At 40.1% G+C, this 25,880-nt stretch overlaps 1 protein-coding gene across 4 annotated transcripts in view; it reads left to right on the top strand.

Moving 5' to 3' along the window:
• The window catches only part of epha7 (eph receptor A7), a 94,185-nt gene extending 73,306 nt beyond the window's left edge, over positions 1-20,879 (top strand). For 2 of the 4 annotated variants that reach the window (XM_085132544.1, XM_085132546.1), the window contains exons 9-17: positions 1,420-1,475; positions 5,061-5,186; positions 5,632-5,832; positions 6,106-6,167; positions 6,393-6,602; positions 9,967-10,116; positions 14,292-14,485; positions 15,122-15,277; positions 15,791-20,879. In XM_085132544.1, coding sequence (XP_084988670.1) covers positions 1,420-1,475; positions 5,061-5,186; positions 5,632-5,832; positions 6,106-6,167; positions 6,393-6,602; positions 9,967-10,116; positions 14,292-14,485; positions 15,122-15,277; positions 15,791-15,905 — 1,270 coding nt within the window. In that variant the 3' untranslated portion in view covers positions 15,906-20,879. The remainder of the gene's footprint in view (positions 1-1,419; positions 1,476-5,060; positions 5,187-5,631; positions 5,833-6,105; positions 6,168-6,392; positions 6,603-9,966; positions 10,117-14,291; positions 14,486-15,121; positions 15,278-15,790) is intronic. The other 2 variants (XM_085132545.1, XM_085132547.1) reach the window with 1 other exon arrangement.
• The last annotated feature ends 5,001 nt before the right edge of the window (positions 20,880-25,880 follow it).

Genomic DNA, 25,880 nt, shown 5'->3' with positions numbered 1-25,880 from the left:
TGTGTTTTACAAGATACAGAGCATAATTATTTTTTCCTTTTGCTTGTATAAGAAAAAGCATAAAAAATAAAATAAAATAAATACATAAATAATTGCTGCTTCAGGTCACTGTATAAAACACCATCTTCAGAGTTGCGTCTTTGCCACATGCTAACTAAAATACCATTATAGAGTTGTTGCAATTAATGAATTATTTAAATTTTGAACTATTTGAGGAGCAGATAGTAACATAGGTCCCTACCTCAAAGTCTCTGAAACTTGATTTAAAAGGTACCAATGTTTATGTGTTGGAGCTCTAACTGTTGTTTTGGAAATTGTGTTGTTTTTTTTAGTAGTTGCCTGAAATGCAGCCTGACCGCTAGGCCTAAGAGGTTTGCTGTTAAATGCTAATTCAATTCAATTCAATTCAATTTTATTTATACAGCGCCAAATCACAACAACAGTCGCCTCAAGCGATCATATGACCCCCAATGAGCAAGCCCTTTGGCGGCAGTGGGAAGGAAAAACTCCCTTTTAACAGGAAGAAACCTCCGGCAGAACCAGGCTCAGGGAGGGGCAGCTATCTGCCGTGCCCAGTTAGGGAGAGAGAAGGAAGGCAGGATAAAAGACATGATGTGGATGTGGAATGTTTAGTAGTTAAGTCTCCACAGAATTCTGCTGAACATGCCATGTGCACAACATAAATTGGTACTTTTACTTTGGGATGTTCTGTTTAAGCTCCTTCAATATCTCTCGTCTCAAAAAAGCGACAAACAATACAAGCTTTATGAGACTGCTAAGGCTCAGAATGTCCCATCAACATATGTCCTACTATGTATGTGTGACAAATAATTTCCACTTAAACCTACTCACAACATACATAACGTGAATAAGACCATCTAACACCATTTCTGAGTAGCATACTCCATTTCTGGATAAAGCATGTCAAAAAGATCAAAAGTCTTCCTTGAATTTGGAGACAGACGAACCAAAATACTTCACTTTAGACAGAAAAAATTCTCGAATCTTAAAACATGTAGTAGGAACAAAGGAGACATGCTTTGCTACATACGTGAGCATTTTCATCCACAGTAAGTGCATGTCCATCATTTGTGGCTTATTTAATCTTCCTATGTCATTCACCTTTTTTCACAAAGACCAGCCTTGTCCAACAAATCACTTGCTTAAGGGAACCTTCAACACGTTAATATTGCAAGACGTGTTGAAAAGTACTTTACAGTGCATGTATTATTGGATATCTTACATGATTAGATGCTTGAGCTACTTTTCCTAGTTGAGGCTGTTGGGTTCACAGCTCCTGCTGCTCAGCTGGGTTTCTTGAGGGATTTGTCTTGCATTAAAATTCTTGTAAATTAGGGCATTTATTTCCTCTGCACAATCAGTTGATTCTGCTGCTCTCTTCGTCTTCCGCTTGTACAGGCACTGCGGGTACAGCAAAGCTGATCAGGAGGGAGATGAGGAGCTCTACTTCCAGTGTGAGTGCCTGCATTCCTTATCCGCAAACATACTTACAGCACTTGTATGTAGATGGTATACACACACGCACACACATACAAATATTGCATCAATGTCTAGGCCTTAAAATCTTTTAGCACTTCGAGGCATGACTGTTTCATCCCAACTTATCTATCAAGCAAAATCTGTTGCTGATTTGCTAGACTCAGCCTGTTGAGATAAAGAAGTCAGGGGCCAAAAACACATGAATCTGAAGGCTGCCAGGCAGGGATAAAAAGACTAACAAGCATACAAAAGGGAGTCCTTTAAAAATGTAACCATAAGGCAGGTGGTTTTAGTGGTTGACAGGGTTTTTGGTGTGCACACAGTTGTAGCTGCTGCTTTTATCATTTAGGTATTTTTTAAAACTGATACACCACCCCTAATAATAACCCTGGAGCTCCAGCTGCAAACAGCTTTCCCAAGTGGAACCATAATGATCTGCGCTGTAGGCAAACTGCTGATTTGGAAACAAAGGGTCAGGGGTGTCACTAAGTGCATTGCTAGAGCAGAAGCAGTTCTAGGTTGGCTACTGCTAAGTATCTGATAGATCCACCTGAACAGATCACAGCTCAACCCAACCTGCCAGGGGAAAAAGCACTGGGAGAAAATACAAACAATGCTAGATTTGGGCTTAATGGACAGATCTGCTGTGCAATATCAAATGACGGGAGACTTCCAGGGTGACAGAGAAGCTAGATAGCACATAAATCCAACATGTAGACCCAATTTGTCTGCCATGAAGAGGCGAGGAAGTCATGATAAGACATCTCCTATCAGATCCCAGACGTCTTGGATGGACGAAGCAATTATCCGAGCAAGTCGAGGGAAATCTCAGCTGCTGGTGTCCCCTTGCCGGAGCACAATGCTTTAGCTGTATTTACACTGGTGCATTGAATAGACTGCTTTTCAGAGAATAATTGTCTCTCCGATTGAATGTGCTCGTTGTGCTGTTGTGTTGTTTTTGACCAGAGTCTTATAGCTGTAGTGTCTCATTAAATTTTTAAAGTTGACAGGTTATGTTGTTATCAGTGTAAATTTCAAATACACACTGTAACAACCCCCAGAAGTGGTCTGTTAACCTAATAGTGCATAATATTGTAATTTACTGTTAATTTGGAGAGCTGTTTGAAATAGTAACCCCTCCCTGCCCCCGTCCTCTCCCTAACCTTGTTTTGTTTGATTTATTTCCAACAAACTGTTTTTGGTCTTACGTAATGGATATTAATGAACCGTTCCCTTATCATTGATGTTGGAAATTGCACAGAGTTAATTTTAAGACGTTCCCAAATGCCTAGGGTGCCAGAGTCTAACAAAAGTAGCAAACCTGTCTCAAAGTCTCATTTAGCTTCATTCATTTCTTGTGATGGAAAATGTTTCATTTGCATCAGTTCTTTACCATCTCATCTTTCCTTGATGTTCTTTTCTATTGTCTTTTTCAAAGCATGTCATTGTGCATTGGCAAATCAAAACAAAAATTGATCAACTGATTTTCCAGCCTAGAGACAAGTTGTCAGGGTAGCAGCAGAAATTCATTAAGACTGTTATAGGGAGAGACTATGTAAGCAAAAGGTGATGAGCTTTTTTTTTTTAATATTTCAACAATTTTCATACTGTTAGAAGATCTCTACAGGTGGGCAGACTCATTTCAGAATATTAATACGTCTATGTATGTCTATTTGTGGTTTGGGTGACCTTTATATGGTATAGTTGCATTTGAAATGGGAACTTTATATGAAATTAGACAGCTCATAGCAAGCTAGTTTGAAACAACACATTATATGTAGTTTGATTTGACCTACTTGAAGACCCAGATATTTATTTCAAGTGGTCCAGTTTCAGTAACTTACCTAAGTATATTCTTTAAGTCCTGGTGGTAAGGGTTTAGATTTGGGTTATCATCCAAGTTCCTTAATCACCTGACGTACCTCTAAACCCAAGTACTTCTCTAAAAAATTGTTTAATAAATTTACCACAAAAACAAATTTATTTACATTTGTTTACAAAACATCCTTTATATTTCTAACATATGGTTTGGTAAGTTTACTGTTACTCTAATTATCAATGATGACCCTAATCCCAAATCCTTAACTTGTGGTAGAATATGCAATTTTTGGCCTTTAAGGGCGTTTAGGGATTAGGGCTATAATAGAGATATGTAGTGCTAAATCTAGACCTCAGTGTTAAATCCATTTGGTCACGGGTAAAGTCAATAAGATGTCGTTCAAAAATTTACAAAATTGAGATCCATCATAATTAAAGATTAAACGTTTTAACATGGATATCAGCATTAGGACAGTGATAGGTCTAAACAGAAGTGTCAGCAGCTAATAAGACAGACCTTAACAGACATCAGTTAGTCCAGAGTAAGGCAGCCAGATTAGTGTTAGGATGTTCATGCTATACCAGTATTGGATCAAATGCATAATAAACTTATTGTTGCTTCCAGTACAAGCTAAATTACACTACGGCTTACTTTTATTTATAAAGAAAGCAACACTGTTAAACACACCACATTTTTTCTCTGCTCAGCTGCAGTATCCAGATGAAATATACGATTTTTAACAAAAGCGCAATATAGTAATTCCTCAAGCCAAAAGTAACATTTTGAAAAACTGTGATATTTAGAGCATCTTTTACGTGGAATAAACTGGCATATGCAATTAGAGAACAAGCTATTATTCTTAATGTAAAAAAATAAAATAAAGTCTATTTACACAGTTTTTAATTATTGTAAATATTGTAAGAGGCCAGTGTTGTGACCTGTTTTTGATTCTTGTATATTGTGCCTCAATGTTATTGATATGGAAATATCAATAACATATATTTATTGTAACATATATTTTTACAATTACAAAACCTCACTGTGGCTGTAAGAGCCAAATGATGTGGATATTTTTTCATCTACTTTTTTACTGTGTAATGCTGTATTAGATTATACTTCATCGCTTGGGCCTCAGAAAGACCACTATTGTGGAAGCTAATGGGGTTCCTTATAAATAAAATAAATACATAAATAAACACCTTTGCTTATCAGTCTGCAAATTATACAGTCCAAAATAAAGACACTTAAATTTCTTTGATAAATTCCTGAACCCTGAAAACCAATATCATTTAGTATAAGCAACTGCAGAAAAAATTCAAATACATGCAAAACCCCCCAAAACAAAACATGCTCACTGTTGGCTATAAAGCTTATTGTTGTGAGCAATCTGATGGGAGATTTAAGAGTGGGATAGCCCCGCACCCACTCAATCACACATAAAAACACCCCGCTATCCATAGAATGATATCATGGATAGAAAAGCACCGAGTTGAATACAGCCGGTAGGACAGATTATTTTTCAGGGAGTCTCTGCAGAGAGGTGAAATGTAACCGACAACCTCATAAAAAGCACGGCGCACAGGTTACTCAAATCTTAGCTTCCCTTTTTTGACACCAGCCGCTGACTGCTCAGCGATTCCCTGTGACTCATTGGCCTTACCAATCGTTTGCCTGTCAAGCACCCACTGGTGCGCAGTGTGCATATTTAATCATTAACAGTAATCCTCTTACCTTTCTACAGTTAAATTTCCAGGCACCAAAACCTACATTGACCCCGAAACCTACGAGGACCCGAACAGGGCTGTCCATCAATTTGCCAAGGAGCTGGATGCCTCTTGCATTAAAATCGAGCGGGTTATTGGAGCAGGTGAGCCCATCCCATGTCTCTCAGCTCTTTGTGTTTAGTCAGTCGGTGCTCTCGTATATCACACTGACAACCAAATATTTACACCTTGAATGGGGACACAGCTTTATGCATCGTGTATTGATGGAGCAATTGCAAAGAGGGGAAAAAAGTTCATTGCAATTAATGTGTGGGCTACATTTGGTAGAGGCAATCACAGCGCTACCCACAGCTGAAAAATTGCTGCCACATGGGTTTTACAGAGGCGGTCAATGACAGTATCTATGCATCTCTAGCATGTCTTATTATAGGTGTGGGCTGCATTCCCCCGAGTATAACAAGGTGTCACACTCCAATTTGTATTCCTGCTCTGCACAGCTGCTTTGTCTCAAAATACACTAATAAATTTGTCATCTTGAAGTGCTGCTTCTTCGTTTTTTTGTACCCCCTCTCCACCTCACTCATGAAGTTTCACCTCACACAGGAGAGTTTGGAGAGGTGTGCAGTGGCCGACTGAAGCTGCCTGGAAAACGGGATGTGTCAGTTGCCATCAAGACACTCAAAGTGGGATACACTGAGAAGCAGAGGCGTGACTTCCTGTGTGAAGCCAGCATTATGGGACAATTTGACCATCCTAATGTCGTTCATCTGGAGGGAGTCGTGACGAGAGGTAAACACAATGTTTAAAACTCTAAATGAAGGAGTTCAAACATTCTGTAAGACCTGCATCATCAGAATAGATTTAGCTGGCCAAGTTCGACTGACTTACCACATGAAATTAGCCGCATTTCCTCATTTAGATGCAGTAATAAAAGGAGCAGATGGTGAGCTTTAATTAAATGCAATGAAATTTAAAAATAACTGCTTTTTATTAGGGAGTATTTTGTGAGCAAATAAAATGTAGGTGTTAATTAATAATCCCCTTTCTTTTTTATTTCTCCAGGAAAACCAGTCATGATTGTCATCGAGTACATGGAGAACGGCTCATTAGATGCTTTCCTCAGGGTAAGTATAACCTTCGAAGTGCAGGAGGCTCTGAGCGGCATCTTTTGTAACTTTTCCCTGCAGTTCGCTGGAAAGTGTCTCAGAGAGTGGGGAGTCTGCAGCAGAATTTGTGCAGTGCATAAATATCATAAATCTTGTGCTGAAGCTGCTGCAGTGCTGTGACCTACATTTCCATCATGGTCAGTGAAAATGGCTGACCTGTCTGTGTTTTACTGTGCCATGCAGAAACACGATGGCCAGTTCACAGTCATCCAGCTGGTGGGAATGTTGCGGGGTATAGCAGCGGGAATGAGATACCTTTCCGATATGGGATATGTCCATCGTGATCTGGCTGCACGGAATATCCTGGTCAACTGCAATCTCGTGTGTAAAGTGTCTGACTTCGGCCTGTCGAGGGTGATAGACGACGATCCCGAGGCTGTCTACACAACAACCGTGAGTCAATTAAAGCACTTGCTCTCCCCACCAAGAGCCCTGTCTGAATTCTCTAATCAAGTCACTGCTCGTGAATGTTAGAGTGAGCACCAGCCTACTCTACACCATTTTTAGTATGTGAAACTGTGTATTTTACCACAACTTCCTAACAGGACGGTCTTTTGGAATGCTTTAAAGGTGTAAGTCATTAAAATTGAATATTTAATAATGCTTTAGAGTTCAATTATAACTGTTATATAAATGAAAATCATTAAAATGTCAGGAATTTTAAATGCTGTTATTAGTGGCCATCTGGCAAATTCACAACAGGGAACAACCTGAATTCTTCAATAATCAAGAGACCCTTAAAGTGAATCAGATTAATTTGAAAAATTGTAAAAGGGCAACACTAAAAATGGATTTTACTCATTAGCATTATGGTGAAGGGAAGGACTGGAAATGTCCTCAAGAAAAAGATAAAAATGTGTAATGTAATATTTAGGGTGGTTTGAATATATGATGGACATTCAATTGCAACTCCACAAAATACCAAGCCAGTACTTCAAGTGTGTAGTCTTTCAGCTGACATCAGTTTTGTAAGCAGCAAAACAGTAAAAATGGTGAAACATTAAGTTTGCATTACATTTTTTTACATTGTAAAAAGAAGAATGGATGCACTTTCGTCAAGGTTCTCAGAAGCAAAAGAGCAAGACCAGCCAACTATTTACACTAAGCTTTATTCAATTCAATTCAATTCAATTTTATTTATATAGCGCCAAATCACAACAAATGTCGCCTCAAGGCGCTTCATAGATACAGAGAAAAGCCCAACAATCATATGACCCCCTATGAGCAAGCACTTTGGCGACAGTGGGAAGGAAAAACTCCCTTTTAACAGGAAGAAACCTCCGGCAGAACCAGGCTCAGGGAGGGGCGGCCATCTGCTGCGACCGGTTGGGGTGAGAGAAGGAAGACAGGATAAAGACATGCTGTGGAAGAGAGACAGAGATTAATAACAGATACGATTCAATACAGAGAGGTCTGTTAATGCATAGTGAGTGAGAAAGGTGACTGGAAAGGAAAAACTCAATGCATCGTGGGAATCCCCCGGCAGCCTACATCTATTGCAGCATAACTAAGGGAGGATTCAGGGTCACCTGGTCCAGCCCTAACTATATGCTTTAGCAAAAAGGAAGGTTTTAAGCCTAATCTTAAAAGTAGAGATAGTGTCTGTCTCCTGAATCCAAACTGGAAGCTGGTTCCACAGAAGAGGGGCCTGAAAACTGAAGGCTCTCCCTCCCATTCTACTTTTAAATACTCTAGGAACAACAAGTAGGCCTGCAGAGCGAGAGCGAAGTGCTCTAATAGGGTGATATGGTACTACAAGGTCATTAAGATAAGATGGGGCCTGATTATTTAAGACCTTGTATGTGAGGAGCAGGATTTTGAATTCAATTCTGGATTTAACAGGAAGCCAATGAAGGGAAGCCAAAACAGGAGAAATATGCTCTCTCCTTCTAGTCCCTGTCAGTACTCTTGCTGCAGCATTTTGGATTAGCTGAAGGCTTTTCAGGGAGTTTTTTGGACATCCTGATAATAATGAATTGCAGTAGTCCAGCCTGGAAGTAATAAATGCATGAACTAGTTTTTCAGCGTCACTCTGAGACAGGATATTTCTAATTTTAGAGATGTTGCGCAAATGGAAGAACGCAGTCTTACATATTTGTTTAATATGTGCGTTGAAGGACATATCCTGGTCAAAAATGACTCCAAGGTTCCTCACAGTGTTACTGGAGGCCAAGGTAATGCCATCCAGAGTAAGAATCTGGTTAGATACCATATTTCTAAGCTTTTCAGCGCCGAGTACAATGACCTCAGTTTTATCTGAGTTAAGAAGCAGAAAGTTAGTGACCATCCAAGTCTTTATGTCTTTAAGACATTCCTGCAGTTTAACTAATTGGTGTGTGTTATCTGGCTTCATGGACAGATAGAGCTGGGTGTCATCTGCATAGCAGTGAAAATGTATGCTATGTCTTCTAATGATGCTGCCTAGGGGAAGCATGTATAATGTAAACAGAATTGGTCCTAGCACCGAACCCTGTGGAACTCCATAATTAACCTCAGTGTGTGAAGAGGACTCTCCATTTACATGCACAAATTGGAGTCTATTAGATAGATATGATACAAACCACTGCAGTGCAATACCTGTAATACCTACAGCATGTTCTAATCGCTCTAATAGAATATTATGGTCAACAGTATCGAATGCTGCACTAAGGTCAAGAAGGACAAGCACAGAGATGAGTCCACTGTCAGAGGCCATAAGAAGATCATTTGTAACCTTCAATAAAGCTGTTTCTGTGCTGTGATGAACTCTGAAACCTGACTGAAACTCTTCAAATAAACCATTCCTCTGCAGATGATCTGTTAGCTGTTTGACAACTACTCTTTCAAGGATTTTTGATATGAAAGGAAGGTTGGAGATTGGCCTATAATTAGCTAAGACTGCTGGGTCTAAAGATGGCTTTTTGAGTAAAGGTTTAACTGCAGCCACCTTGAAGGCCTGTGGTACATAGCCGATTATTAGAGATAGGTTGATCATATATAAGATCGAAGAATTAATCAATGGCAGGACTTCTTTGAGCAGTTTTGTAGGAATGGGGTCTAAAAGACACGTTGATGGTTTGGAGGAAGTAATTATTGAAGTTAACTCAGAAAGATCGATTGGAAAAAAAGAGTCTAACTAGAGTAGCTGTAGATAATATTAGATCTGTGGGATGATTATTGGTAATTTTTTCTCTAATGATAAAAATTTTATTTGTGAAGAAGTTCATGAAGTCATCACTAGTTAACGTTAAAGGGATGGTTGGCTCAACAGAGCTCTGACTTTTTGTCAGCCTGGCTACAGTGCTGAAGAGAAACCTGGGGTTGTTCTTATTTTCTTCAATCAGTGATGAGTAGTAAGCTGTTCTGGCTTTGCGGAGGGCTTTCTTATAAAGCAACAAACTATTTCTCCAGGCTAAATGATGATCCTCTAAATTTGTGACACGCCATTTCCTCTCCAGATTACGAGTCATCTGCTTTAGGGTACGTGTTTGAGAATTATACCACGGGGTCAGGTACTTCTGATTAGAGACCTTAGTTTTCACTGGAGCTACAGTATCCAGAGTCGTACGTAGTGAGGAGGTGAAATTATTAACAAGATAATCGACCTCTATTTACACTAAGCTTTATGACATTGATAAAGGATTTAGTAGCTATTAAACCCTATAGCTAATAATTAAAAGTTGGTAAAAGTCTGCTAAAGCTGTTTTATGTCTTATGTGTATTTTTGCATATAACTGAAAAATGCATAAAAATCTTTTGATACTGTTTTACTGAACAGGGTGGAAAAATCCCTGTCCGGTGGACTGCACCAGAAGCTATCCAGTACCGTAAATTCACCTCTGCAAGCGACGTGTGGAGTTACGGTGTTGTCATGTGGGAGGTCATGTCGTATGGAGAACGGCCTTACTGGGACATGTCCAACCAAGATGTAAGTTACTTCTGGACGTACGTTCATAACATGACTGACAGGAAAACACATTCACTGGTTTCAACACTTGTAATAACAATAATAATGATAGTCACAATTAGATCTTATTAATGTAAGTGACCCAAATTATAAACCAGTGTTAAGGGTCTCAGTGCACTGAAGGCTGTGCATTACTTCCAATCAGATTCTTGAATGAAAACTACTATTTCACAAAATATTATCTGAAGCCAGATACGAGTTGTCAGAGTATGACAATTTCCCCAGAAGTTCACCCTTAATTATGACTAATAAAGTCCTCCCATTAAAACATTGAAAAAAATCACAGACAGAAATTCTGATTCGCAATTCTTTTTTGAGGTTTCTTACAAGATCCTCATGAGAGCAGCTCTGCGATGACAGTAACCTTGGGCTTAATTAGTTCAAGAAGTCTTGCTATAATCATGCTGCTTGAATCCATTTGAAGGAGAAACAAGCCTGAAGTGGGACATGCATTGAAATGAAGCCCTGAGAGCATGGATTTGGTAGTGTTATTAATATAAATAACAGGAGTGGAAAACACTTGTCATGCAAAATGCTTTTGATTCAAACGTCTTTAAAGGTTTATAATGACTTATGGTAATGGGAACCAATGTGACTAGCAGTGTTGAACCAATTACACTGCAAACAAGTCAGCAATGAGAGCAAAGACATTTGCTTTGCTTAAATTTTAAAGAACTCCTGCAAAAACATAAATGCCTATGCATCTCAGCAGTATTGCAACTACTGTGAAAACTGTTGTATTCTGTTTGCAGCAATACTCGGGTAGTTTGTGCCTTGTAGATGTCAACAAGTAATTTCAAGTAAGAGAGCTGAGCTGAAATGTAATATCTTCTGTACTTGAGAAGTGTGTGGCTAAAATAGAACCAACCAACTAAGTGGTTTGCTGGTGACCTGGTGGAAGTTATACAATCAGTCATCTGTCTAGCTTTCCTAAGTCCCCTGGTTATATTATACTGCAAACTCTGTAAGTTAGTTTTTGTAGTAAGATGATGACTTATTAGTGAGTGAATAGAAAAATATTGGCATAATAATAAATTCACAACACACACTGGTTCTTATATAGCACTTTTCTACTCGACTTGAGCACTCAATGTGCTTTATATAACATGTCTCATTCAAGTAAGCATGGTCTTTCTACATCTATCACCTGCTCACACTCCAGTCATGAGCAACTCGGGGTTTAGTACCTTGTCACCCCAGACATTGAGTGTCTGTGACTCTGGCAGTCAATACTACACAAGTTTTAAAACTTGTGAATACACTTACACAAGATCAATTAAGGATCAATTTATCTATTGACGCCATGATTTTTAGATAAAAAGTTAATGCAATGGAATATAACAACCACTAAGACGACCTTTTCTCATCAAGCAGTATATGCCTATGTGTATGAAGGTTCTCAGTCATCCAGGTCATCGTAGTCTAAGGAGCTTGGAAAGAAAAGCGTCTGGACTTCTTTAAGTTTCTTGAAGACGGGAGGGGGGGTCCGTGACCTTCTTGGCGGACACTCCCATAGGGCTTAAAATCTGGGACTCTCCACCATTTGCTCTTAGAACTGAAGACGGTTCTCGGATGAAACATCAAATGTCTTCAAGAAACCTAAAGAAGTCCAGACGCTTTTCTTTCCAAGCTTCTTAGACCAGTGTATGCCTAGAACAAGGTGACAAAAGGAACTAAGGAACAGCAACATCAAATGCGTAAAACAGCTGCTGCTGGACAGTCAAGTGTGCTTTCATAACCTGAAGTAGTGCCTGTTTATCAATCACTTCGTATTCTAATAATGTGATTTTGACTGTTCTTCTGAACTTTGTAATGTAGTTAATGTTTGTTTGTAATTGTTATGTTATGTTATGTTATGTTATTATTTTTGACACTTATTTGTTTCAGTTTTTTAATCCAAGCAGAAATACTTCCCCGTCTAAGTTTCCTTTGAATGTTTCAAATGTTATGGAGCAACCAGGAAAAACGGATGAAAATTAACCTATAAGGTTAAATCAAAGCACATTTATATGATGCACTGGTGTCCTCGTTAATTACTAAATGAGCACTGTACCTTTTTTTTTTTAATCAAATAAATGTGAACATGAACACATTTGTAAGCATCCCAAAGTAAAAGAGGAAGTAGAGTAAAAAGATTTCCCTGCGCTGAAGCAACAAGAACTGCGGTCTAAAACAAAGGCTAATGTAATTCAACTCAGTGTCTCAGAGCTAAAGATCGCAAAGCTCTGTAGGGTACTCCTAACACATGTGTTTTTAAAGTGCAGAGGGATACCACTTAACTTGACTCATAAACCAGAGACTTGTAATCATGATTCATTCTTTTACCCATCTTGCAGCCTCACCATCAAGTAAATTCCAAGTCATCTTCCTGACTCTGGACATTTTTCTACCTTTATGAACAAATGTGGGGTTTTTTTCAATCCCACTCTTCACTTTACAAATGTCACAAATTGCTATAATGACTGACTCACCCGCAGCTCTCTGAGTGCTGTTGCCTTCTTTCCTGCCAACTCCCACTGAGATAATCCAACAGAGCCAGACCATTTGAAGCTGTTCCTTATTCTCAGACACTTGACACATTTTGATTGATAGTGAAAGGCGAGTGAGTTCTGGCTTTAAGATTCCTATATGGCTTCCTGTTTTAGCACCCACAGCATCGTAGCTAAATATGATTAATATTCTGCTGCGTTCCAAAGCAGAGGCCTGCTGATTGAACAATCAGATGTTAGAAATGCTAAACAAGATGGCTGGGCGTGAAAGTGGGATATGTGGTGTTTTGACCGTCTGCTGCTTGACAGACATCAATGTCAGAATTTTTTTCACTTTGTCAAGATGTCAGCAAACATCCTCCAGGGATACAGGAAGAACATTATTTGCATTTTTCCCAACGGTTTCAGTGTTTTGACACTGGTTCCCTCCATGACTCATTCTTGTCTAAGCAGTCCTGACAAGAATAGCTGATGAATATATGCAGAGATATAAACATCTCAACACATTAAAGGAAGGAGAGCTTGTTGCATAATGTTCCTGTTGCACCTACAATTTTTAAAAACCTTGACTTTTTATTAACTCTGCATAAAAAAATATGTGTAAATTAGGTCAAAAAACGTTGCAGAAGTACTGTACAAGAGGTCTTTGTTTAGACATATGAGGAATAGTACTCATGAGTTGAATAAAATTATCCAGCACCCCCCACCCACCCTAATCTAAACCCAATCTGTGTGTGTGCTTGAATTACACATTAAATAGTTGTTTAGTATTGGTGCCATTGTGTCCATAGATTTCAGTTCAAACTGGTGAAAAATGTGACCAAGATAAGGCCAACTTTATTCAGTGGGTAATTAGTGAGTTTAGTATTAGACTTCCATAAAGTCGAGAGGGAGAAATAAAGATAATCTTCCTTGATGCTTTAAAGGCCAAGATATCCCAGGTCCTACAAAAAGTTACATGCAAATATCTCCTAGTAATACACATACTAATTATGTAGCATCTTTGGTAAAGGTCAAGTCTATCTACAAGATGCCCATTGCTTTAAAAATCGTTGCTTTAAGTTTACGGTATCTTAGCTCTGGGTGACAATCTTCTGCACATAAATTGAAAACACTTGGCCACAGATAGAATTTGAGATTATTAACCATTCCAGAAAGAGGTTATATAGCAGAATGATGCTGCTTATAGCTTGTAGCTACTCTAAATTGTTCTGCATTAAATCCTCATGATCCCATTGACTGTAACAAAGCTGGCACATGATAGACAATTTTTTCTCAGGTCTAAGTGTTTTAGGTAACCATGACATAATTAAGGTACAATACTGCTATATACCAAGAGCTTAGTGAGCTTGGCTTGTGGTAATATTATACTATAGACTAATGCTAAAGGGTTGTGGGTTAGGGTTTAGAGTTAATGTGAAACTAAAACTGGACTCTGAAGGGTTTCAAATGATACTCAACGCTGTTAGTGAGAGTACAGGGCAGGAGGTTGGGATTAGGTTGATGCTAAAAGCTGGTGTTAAATGGCAAAAAGCTAGGCTGAGACTGAAGGTTTTGAGGTATGGGTTAGAGGTATGGTTTTTTTTTGGGATTTAGGATGATACCAAAGGCTGATGCTACTTTCTTCGTCTGTTTTAAATTTTCCAGGTCATTAAGGCAATAGAGGAAGGATACCGTCTTCCAGCCCCCATGGACTGTCCGCCGGGTTTACATCAGCTAATGCTGGACTGCTGGCAGAAAGACCGAGCCGAACGCCCCAAATTTGATCAAATAGTTGGCATCCTTGATAAGATGATACGTAACCCTAACACACTGAAAACCCCAGTGGGAACGTGTACAAGGTATGGAAATAAGACCCCTAATGATTTATTATAAAATGTAGGCTTCATAAGCTATAGAACTTCAACTTATCACACTGGTAGATGATCTAGAGTGTCCAGTGGATGATTTAGCCTCTCAAGTTCAAAGATGAAAGATAAATCCAAGGGGATCAATAGCCCAAAGCAGCTTTCATGCCTTTATGGTCAATAGCAGGGCTTTTAAATCAATCTCTATAATGAGTTTCTAGTACTTTGGAGTGCAGTGGGAACTCCGGAGCTCACTCTGACATTTGTCAAATGAATTCTTCTCGCAGTCAGAACATGCTTTCCACTGTGAGATGAGGCTCAGAGGTTATAACTGGTTAAAAAGCATTTTCTGTACAGAGACTGTAAGGGGTATGTTCCTGGGAATGTATTCAGATCGAAAGGATATTGACAAAAACATTTTTCAGAAGCAGAGCATGGAATGCAACATTTATTTGTGATATTCTTATCGACCAAAGCCTCCAATCAGCAAGTTTTTCCCCTGCTTATAATTTACCGCACTGCTGGATGCCTTTGGTCACCGCTCTGTCTCATCTCTTGTTTGATTGTGTTTTCAGCCTAACGTTTCCTTTTTGCATAAGACTTAACCATTTTTCTGTGCTCATCCCACAGACCAATTAGTCCCCTGTTAGATCAGAGCACACCAGACTTCACTTCTTTCCGCTCAGTGGGAGAGTGGCTGGAAGCCATCAAGATGGAGCGATATAGAGACAACTTCACAGCAGCTGGCTACAGTTCCTTGGAATCTGTGGCCAGGATGTCAATTGAGTGAGTAGATAGGAAACCCGAAGGGGTTTAAGCATTAGAAGGGAACATTAAAACCAACTATGCTTAAACTGTGCTCTCCTCTACACTTTATTACTTCCGCTTGTCCTTGAGTAAAAGCTTCAGCTGTATTCAGAAGTAGAATTGTTGCTAGAATGTGTTTTGAGTTTCTGTAACCCACCATAAAGTGGCTAATACTAGCTTTTATTTCACCAAGAAAAACCAGTTCTTTTTCTGAACCACATTGTCTTGGGAATAAGCCTATTTTTTTGTTTCCATATTGTTTACCTGTGATCTTGATAAACTCATTACCAAGTACATTTCCATAAAAAGAGCTCCAAACTTCCCAAAGGGGAAAAAAGACTACTTTAGATTATGGGTTTTGCTATCTCACCTTGTGAAAATTCATTATTAAGATTCATAAACAAGCCTGCTGTGTTTAGCTGTATACTCACAATAATGGAAAAGCTGAGGCTGTGATGGTGCACTGACTCATAATGTTGTCCTCTCTTCCAGGGATGTGATGAGCTTGGGGATCACTCTGGTGGGCCATCAGAAAAAGATCATGAGCAGCATACAGACTATGAGAGCCCAGATGCTGCACCTCCACGGCACAGGTGTCCAGGTGTGACGATCTCTGACGGGCTGCCTTCGGAGAGGGCAAGAACAAAACTTGACTTGGGACATAAATGGAATAATTGTCAAAGCAAACAGACGTGTGATGTCTGACTCTTCTGGCTGTGCCTGGAGTGAAATCATTCCTTTGTTTCTCAGTGAATGATTGTGGTCCGCCTCTTTAAAGGGCACTAAAGAGAGGAAAAGGGCAAAAAACGGCAACAAAAAAGAAACTACCTGGATGAGACAAATGTATTTTTCCCTTCTTTTTGTAGAAGCGCTTACAAACTAAACCACATATCAAACAGCGCATTGGAAAGGAGTTTGCCGCTTATATTTCTCTTTATGTGCACACGTTGTCTAAGGATTTCATTTATACGAACTACAACACCTTGAAGCGGTTTTAGTTGGGGGGTTTTTTTTTTTGGGGGGGGGGGGGTTTCGTTTTTCTTTGTGTCTGCCACAATGACACGTTTTGGCACATATAAAAGTTCTTTTTCCTCTCCTCTTTGGATGTGACAACAGGGTAACTCTTTTATCCAAACAGAGACAGAACTTTTTAGGTGCAGATTTCAAAGTACTTTTTGTACTGGACTGTTTGCAATGACTCTTGTTTTCCTTCATGTGCTGTTGAAGTGAAAATATTATCCTCACACGCTTGTTTTGCAGCCTGTTGGAGTGGGTTCTTGACCTGGTTTCAAATTTTCAGCATTTTTTTAGCAAACAATTTTCTGATGAGTGCAGCACAGATGGAGATGCAGGAAGCAAACTGTTCTTTAAATCACCAGAATTTTTTTCTATCCGAGTAGCAATATCCTTCATCTATCCTTCCCTTAGTGTTCACTATGGGATACAGAGCTTCACTTGGTTGTTGAGTAGAATGTGTCAGCACGTTTGAAAGATTGTATTGGAGTTGCAGCTGTGCTTTGCCATCATTTTGCCTAAAATGTTTTACATAGTGGTTGTTTTGAAGAATAATTTAGCTGCGAGTGCGTTCAAAAATTGACGAGACGTAATACTGCCTTAAAATGTGTTTAAGTATTGCCACTATTTTAGGCACTTCAATGGCATTGCTTTCTGTGGCTCATTTCAGTGGTGTACTACTTCCTTTTTTTGTGTGTTTGTTTTTAGCATGATGTCTTTTTATCTTGAACTTGTGTGCACAGACTCTGTTTTATGCCACAAGTGACACAGTCAGTGAGAAAGAGTTGGACTAAAAAGAGCAATAATTACCAGGTAGAAATTGTCCTCGACTGAGACTTTTTAAGGTGCTAGATGACATAGAAAGCATGGGTGTGCTATTCTGAGACAAAACCTTTGGAAAGATTCAGTTACTGCTGCAAAAGGAAACAAATGTACCTCTTTGACCTGAAATGGTTTGGAAAAAATACCATGCCAACTCATCAAATGAAATAATCATGTTGTATTTTGCCGCTATGATATGTTAAACATGTGATGAGACTCTAACGTGGCATGAAAATGTTGAATTGAGTGACTGCAGAGATAAAACACTTAAATGGTGCCAATTGGCCATGCTGACATCATTTTCTGACAAAAGAAAAAATCAACAAGCCCCTTCAGGGTCTAGGTATGAAAATGCCAGACCAAACCATGGAGCTCCTCTCAGACACGGACTGTGTTGTTAAATCCCTCCGTCCCGGCTCTGCAGGCAGCCATGCAGCCTCCTTGTTTATTCATGCGTCTTTGCAGCTCATCACTCACAGGAGCAGATGTGACAGAACATGCATTAAAGTGTTTCTTAAGATTCCTCTTCTTTTCTTCCATACGGCTTTCTATGGAGAACAGAGAAGAAGGGGCTGTGCAGAGGATGTGCTAAAAGCCAATCAACCTATTTGGTGCCATCTGTCTCCACTTCAAAAACAAACAAACAAACAAAAAAGACTCCCAAAAAAAGGAAAAGTTTCAATGTTGAATTTGTTTTACTGCACTGTCCTTTGATACGAAAATGTAGGTATTCAGTTGTCACATAAAGGGAAGTGGTGTTCTTCTCTCACTGCTGCTGCGACCTTAAACATAACTCTGTGTTTTCAAAGCTTTACTTATTTTCTCACCATAGAAAAAAGTACAACCAAATCAGGAATCAACCCTGAGCTTGCTAACAGCCAGTAAAACCAACTGAAGCTTTCTTCATTTTTTCTCTGTCATCTTTGAAATGTCCACATTGGGCCACGAGCACTAACAAAGGGTTCTTTTTTGACCTTTTGTCCACCCTAAGCCTGTGACTAAAATTGGTTCAGAAATCTAGAAAAGACAACAAAAAAGGCCTCCACAGACATTATTGAATGCTGAGCCTCACCAAAAGAGGCTAAGATATAGTCTTGACAATGGACAACACACAGGGTTTAGAACTTCAGCCTCTGTAATCAATTAAGTCATTTCAAAGTCACATTTTTTTTGTACTTTCTCAACTGTTTGCTGTATTGCCACATGTTAGTTTGACATATTCAAACCATGCTTATGTGGATGGAAAATTCCTTCTCAGTTTGAAAAATATGCGGTTTAGTTCTAAAATGAACAACGTCATCTGGCTTAGTGTGGATGCACTGTTTAAATCCATTTTCACAGTGGGATTCACCTTGGGATGAGACGCCCAAAATTAGCCCTGACCAGCCCATTATGTCATACACAACCTACCTTTATCCATACAGCAGACATCAGCAATTGGGCCTTTGAATTGAATACTGGCATAAAGTCATTCAGTCAGCACAAAACTCCCCAGTTCACAGGCAGCGCTCTGTCTCTCACCATCAACTCCCTACACCCTGCTCTGATTTTCAAAGCGAACCCCTGGAGAAGGCCCCTCACACCTACTGTAGGATGCCTCTGTCCCTCTTTTCTTTCTGTTCTGGGGAGACAGCAGTTTGAGCCAAACTGAGATTAAGGCCAGGATGCAATCAATACAATGTTTCAACTTGAATCATGCTGAACTTCAGGTTGCTCAACTCTGGAAAAAAAAAGGAGAAAAAAAAGTTTAGTTTTGACTTTCATGGAGAAAAAAAAAGTTTAAATGAAAAAAGGCAAAAAAAAAAAAAAAGGCAAAAAAAAGGAACCTGCAGGGTATAGAGTGCTGGTTGTAATTTAGGAGTAGCGGATAGAATACAAACATATTTTTTAAATCTTGTGGTTCAGCAGTTGGAAATTTGTTTCTCCACTTTGGCAAGGTGGTGGATGCTTCCAAAGAGTGCAGCACTGTCAATTGTTTGAGAAAGAGCTGGGGTTTGAGGACATCTTTGTATATGGTCTAATTGTAAAACTTGTACATTTTATTTATATTGATTTTCTTTGGTTTTTTTACACATATTACTCAGTAGAGAGCTCTGGATACATTGAAAATGCACTATATTTTTCTATTTCACAGATGAACTATTGTCACCCACAAGATTTCAGTTGTACATATTTTGTTCATTTAGGACCAAAGACAGCTAATAGGATTCCCATCTTTCCTTTGACTGTTTTGATTTTGCCTTCTAGTTTATTGTACAGTAATATAAATGTTGATTCATTATTTATTTTTCTGTGATCAGAGTACTGAGAATATTCACTGGTCAAAAGTATTTTCCCCAAAAGCAGAACTGTAAGATCATTTAATTAGACAGTTTCTTGTTACATAGACAATTCTTTTTGCTTTGTAATCTTTGTAATAGACTGTACATATATTTTTGGAAATATAATACAATCTATATAATTTTCAAGTGTCCTTTGCAGTGTTTTTTTTTTCTTTATACGCCGTTTATCCTATCCAGTGTTATGTTTTTTTGCCATTTTTAGTTGTGAACACAGGTATTCAACATCATTGTTCTCTGTTGAGTCTTTATTTGATGGAAACACCAGGCATTTGTAGTCTTGTTTTACTTAAAGAACAAGGATCTCATCTTAAAGTGGCTTTGTGCAGCTCTTCTCTTTGTACTCTGGCTAAGACACAGTGTTTTAGTTCTTCCTTCAAACTTCCAGTCACAAACCTCTCCTCCAAAGCCACAGCTGTTAGCCTGAAATTACAATATTAGGGATATCTGCTGTCATGGGTATACACAGAGAGAGTATAACAAAATGAAAGAAAACAATTTAATTCTCCTCTGTGATTTTACAGACCACTCAAGATTTCATTGAGGTTTGATCAACATCAAGAGACAACAGTCAATGACCCCAGTAAAGTTTGAACCCAGAACCTCTTTACTATTAGTCTATAGTGCTAACCTCTACGCCATCATATTGACCATAGAGAGCCTTTTAAAAAAGTGTAAAGCTAATATTTAATCTAGTAATAAAAAAAGTCTGTATTTTGGCTCTGAAAATGTCACATGGTTCCTGCACTTGCAGTTTCCAAGGATCAAAAATGATGGGAACAAATTTTCAAAAGATATTGTTCAAAAAGATCTATTGATTTTTAGGGGTTCGGGTGGGGGACACTCACCAATTTTCCACAGAATATATAGAAAGACTTCTCTGAACGTTTTGAAAAGTTATATTTGTCAGTATGAAATTAAGTGCAACAGGTATTGAACCTTCCCAGTCCTGCTTCAGAATTACATTCCCACACAGGTCTTGTCCAGCACACTACACGCTGAGTCTAAACACAAACTTTTTTTTCCTTCTCTGATTTTGCTAAAAAAGGCCAGAGGGTACAGCTGGTTACAGGCCTTGAAAAGTGTGTTACTGCAACCCTTCTGACAGATGCATCAGTTTTCCAAAACTCTGGATCCATCCAAAGCTATTTTTCTTTTTGATAATTCTCACTATAATATCTGGGCATATTTCTCTTTGAAGTAGGACAAAGGTATGGGTATCATTATGAAATATCTTTTGTTCAGGTTCAACAAGTCTACATTTCCTAAAATTAGCTCAGAAAACTAAATATTCCGTTACAAAAATGTTTGTGGTAGTTGCAAGTAAACCATGGTTACAGATGATCATCCAAAATTCCATCCTTCCAGAGACTTTCTGCTCCCATGCCACCAACAACCAAATAAAATTTTTTTTTATAAAACACAGTTTAATTATAAAAATTCACAAAGAAAGCATAATATAACACTCTCAACTGCACATAAAAGCAAATCAGTTAAATTTGGGACAATAGGTCAGTCTCTCTCAGTTAGTAACAAGTTTAATAACTGATCAGCATTATGGTTTAGTTTGCCTCGCCTGGTTAGAAGAGGATGAATATATTACTTTAAATGAATCAACACCCTCTATCAGAATACTCGAAGCAACATGCCAAGGAGTTCCTGCAATCTTACTCTCTAGCTTGTCAATTAAAGAAAGACCTAGACTGACTTTTAATTCACTTGAAAACTTTTTGTATTTGTGTTTCTTTCTCTAATAATAGAGCATCTTTACCCAACACTATAAAGTGCTTTGACAAGATTGTTCCTATGAATTGGTCCTATTTAACAGAATTTAATTAAACTGAATCAAATCAAATCAAGCTGAAATCAAACATTACAGTATCTGACATGGGCCACTTGAAGTTTAATAAACTAGTTCCCCCCTTTATCATTAATGCATGTTGGCACATGCAAAATAGTCAGTCATATATCAATAGAAATCCCTGAATATCATAGATGGATAGATGCAGTAACACTGTAGCCCATAATTGTTATCATCACAATTGTGGGACTTCTCAAATAAACAAAGGGGAAGCTTCTCTATGTATGTTCTGTGGTTCATGTGCCCAATACCATCTCCTTTGCACATTCTCATCCAGTTTTATGCTAGATACCTATCAACATGCAGAGTACCTGGTGTTTCCAAGTAAATGGTGAATGGACTGGTTCTTACAAAGCGCTTTTCTACTTTGAGTGCTTTATACAACTTGCTTAAGTCATCCATTCACACTCTGTGCCCTTTTTCTGTACTTTCTCTAGGTAAGTGCTTTCTATCTACATTCACTCTCTAATAGATACATTGGAAAGCAACTTGGGGTTAGTGTCTTGCCCAAGGATATTTGGTATGCAGACTCAGAGGAGCCAGGGCTCAAACCACCAACCTTCTGATTAGTAGATGACTAGTCTTTTTCCTGAGCTACAGCCACTCCAAGACTGGGAGTCATAATATTACTTGATTAATTTATTAGTCTACTAATAGTCCCCTATTTAAAAAGCAGAGGTAAATTCAGAAATTTACATTCATACCCACCTTCCTACCTTAACCAAACAAATCTCCAAGGCTGAAAAATTAGGTCAATAGGAAAGTGCTAAAAACTGCAGCTTTTTTTATTGGAGACTTGAGGCTCTTTCCAAAAGCAAATAAAATCCCCACAGACCCCCTTGTTAAGATGTCCAACCCTAGTAACATAACAACACATTTTTAGTCTTTATACCTAAGTTCCATAACAACTCTACAGTGGAAGAACAGTGGATATTTTTTTAACTCATACACTTAGGTACTGTTAAGTCTTAAAAGTAAAGACCACATTGATTAACAGGTGTCCTGACACTAGTCATAATAAGTGGCAGGTCTTTGCTAGGCCTCACCTCTTTTAAATTCAAGTTATTGACATTGATATATTCTTTTGTTAGCTAGTTTAATGAAACTCCCTAAAAACTATTATATCTTACTGGGAAACATAGCCCATTTAAGTAGCACTTCCGTTTTTGTAAGTGAAATTCTAATATATTAAAAGTCTGTTTCTCAACACTATTTGGCGGTTTTTGCAGCTTATTTGCCCGTGTACTTTATGGAGCTTGCTAGTATGACTTACTAACTTAGCACATACTGTAGTTAAGGCTTCAGAGTCAATACCCTATTTTCTGACTTACTATATAACATACCCCCACGTCTTGTGAAGGTCTACATTCATACCTCCCATCTGCTCATTCTTACCTAACACCTACAGAAAAAGACTGCCTCCCCAACCCTTCCCCTCTGACCCCTTTCACTAAATATTTGTGAGGAGGATGTGTGTCTGGTCTTCCAGAGACAGAAGACTAGGGAGGCTGCAGGACCTGATGGTCTGTGTCCCTCCTGCCTGAAAGTCTGTGCTGGCCCCCATCACAGGATTAAATGATTACAGGCCTGTCACTCTGACATCTGTGTTCTCCCTGCTGCTTCCCTCCATCTACACTAATGACTGCACCTCAGGAGAATCATCTGTGAAATCCCTGAAGTTCACGGATGACACCGCAGTCTGATACAGAACAATGACAAGTTTGCATACAGACAGGACGTTGACCAACTGGTCCACTGGTGCAGTAAGAATCACCTGGAGCATAACCCGCTTAAGATTGTGGAGATGCCCTCCCACTATCCCCCTCCCACTATCACCAACAATACAGTACCTACTTCCTGGGATCCACCTTTTCACAGGATTTCAAGTGGTGCTCACATGTAGATTCTGTCTAGAAGAAAGTCCAGCAGAGGTTGTGCTTCCTGTGACTTGGATCTAAGGCAAACTTACACCCGTAGCCAGCCATGGTAGCCTCGATCCACGATGAGGACCCAGCCTCTGAAGCCCAGGCTCAAAGCCAAGCCTAAAGTACAAGCCTGCTCCCTGCTAGTTCCTGCCAAACCCTCGATTGTTGTCCAAGGGGAGAGGGGATGGGGAAGAAAATTATCCTGGACTTTTTGGTAAGTAGCCAGACATCACAAAAGAGCTCAAGATGTCCAGAAACACCAATCAGAGCTACTCAAAAGAGACTTTGAACACTTATTCTGCTCACTAAATAGACCTGTGGGTCACATTTCCGTGTCTGGTCCCATCCCTCCCCCCCCCCCCCCCTTCTGCCCACAGTGTCTCCTTCATCATCAATTTCATTCTATTGGGAACACAGTCAACTAATCAGGTCCAAATGAACTTGGAACAAAACTTCTTTCCACAAACATCTCCTATGCCATTTTCCATTCTGCTACTCTCATTGCAGCAGGTGAAATCAGTTCAGCTCAATCCATTCCATCTGACCTGTCTCGCTACTACTGACATCACCTGGGTCCTTGACCTAATTGATCCCCACTAGCATTATGAGGTCATGAAGATAAAAATATAAAGATAAAATATAAAGTTTTCAACGTGTACACTACCATTATTGTCATCATGTGATGAAATTATTGATCACATTGCTCCTGTCAAAACTATTAATGTACGCCGCCCACCAAAAGCACTCTGGAGAAAAACAGCAATATGGTAAAGGTGGCAAAAAGACACTACAAAAATAAACTACAAATTCATTTTGAAATGTATAAACATGTACATTTACTGGTCCAAAAATGCAATCATCCAGACATCTCCCAACTGATCAACAATAACCAGTCTAATTCTACTTTTTTGTTTTTATCCATTCACAAAATGGCCTGGCCAAAGTATTTAATCTCTCCAAAACCATAAAATCTGAATTTCAGTCTGAGCAACTAAGTGTAATGAATTTGCATCTTTCAAAAAGAGCAAAGTTTCTAATATTGGAATATCTTAGCCTAAGTAGTCTACTAGAAATTGATCTAGCACATAACGTCACTTAATGATGAAATTACAATGTCCATATTCTCACCTGTAATTTCAAAATATCTGGAAGATGTTTTTTATCAGTTAAAGTCTTGTAACCCTCATCCCCACCAAACTATTTAAACTGTATCTCTTTGTTTTAGAAATCGCTAATAAATCTGTCACAACTCGGCTGGTAGTCGTGTGGAAGTGAGAAAGGAAGATCCAAAAGCAGACAGTGGCGGAGATGCAAGTGGTGGGAGGCCCAGGACGGAGGGGCCGGACCAGGACCAAAACAGAGGCCTCAGAGTCCCAAACAAAATGTCCCTAACAAACATAGGGGAGCAGAGTCCAAAACAAAGTTCAGGTGGCCGGCCCAGGGGCCGACAGCACAGAAGGCCAGGATGAAACAGTTCAGTTCCGGAGGCCGACCGTGCGAAAAGCAGCGGCAGCGGGGCAGGTCCGGAGGCCGGGCACATGGACGGCAGCGGCGCACGACGGGCAAACAGTTCTGGGGGCTGACCGTACGGACAGCAACGGCGGCGGTGTAGAAACAGTTCCGGGGGCCGACTGCACGCATGGCAGCGGCGGTGACAGAGCAAGTCCGGAGGCCGGCCGCGCGGAAGGCAGTGGCGGCGTTCAGGAGGTCGTCCACCGTGGCGTCGATGCCCAGCAAGCGGCCTGGCAGAAGGTGATGATGTCGAGGCAGCAGTACGGGACCCAAAGGTTGCGTGGCCCCCCCAGCACCGGACGAGTCCGAGGCAGAGGCCGGACCAGACGAGGATGAGGCTGAGGCAGAGGCTGAACCAGACGAGGATGAGGCTGAAGCTGAAGCTGGACCAGGCGAAGCAGGTGAAGCTGAAGTAGAGGCTGGACCAGGCGAAGCTGATGCAGAGGCCGGGCTAGGCGAAGCTGATGCTGAAGCAGAGGCCGGGCCAGGCGAAGCTGAAGCTGCTGCGGCAGGCGAGGATGAGGATGATGAAGCTGCTGCGGCAGGCGAGGAGGATGAAGCTGCTGCAGCAGGCGAGGATGATGAAGCTGCTGCGGCAGGCGAGGATGATGAAGCTGCTGCGGCAGGCGAGGATGATGAAGCTGCTGCGGCAGGCGAGGATAATGAAGCTGCTGCTGCAGGCGAGGATGAAGACACGGAGGCTGGACCAGGCGAGGATGAAGACACGGAGGCTGGACCAGGCGAGGTGAAGACACGGAGGCTGGACCAGGCGTGGATGAGGCCGATGCCGATGCTGGACCAGGTGTGGATGAAACTGAAGCAGAACCTTTACCGGGCGAAGGCAAAGCTGAAGGCTCTGAAGCTGGACCAGATGGGAATGTCGGGAAAGCCGGAGACGAAGGCGCTGCAGGCAGCGGCGTGGAAGCCGGAGACGAAGGCGCTGCAGCCGATGGTGATAGCTGGACGGGGTCCATGGTCCCCCCAGCGAAAGCAGCAGGCTGAAGCGGTTCCTGAGCCCCTCAGCGGAAGCTGCTGATGATGGTGAAGGCTGGACGGGCACCTCGGTCCCTCCAGCGAAAACAGGCTCAAAACCAGTAGGCACATGATGA

Source organism: Neolamprologus multifasciatus, chromosome 15, assembly GCF_963576455.1.
Source record: "Neolamprologus multifasciatus chromosome 15, fNeoMul1.2, whole genome shotgun sequence".
In the NCBI taxonomy this organism is placed as follows: Eukaryota; Metazoa; Chordata; class Actinopteri; order Cichliformes; family Cichlidae; genus Neolamprologus; species Neolamprologus multifasciatus.
Note: the sequence above shows the minus strand (reverse complement) of the source record. Positions and strands in the feature narration are given on the sequence as shown.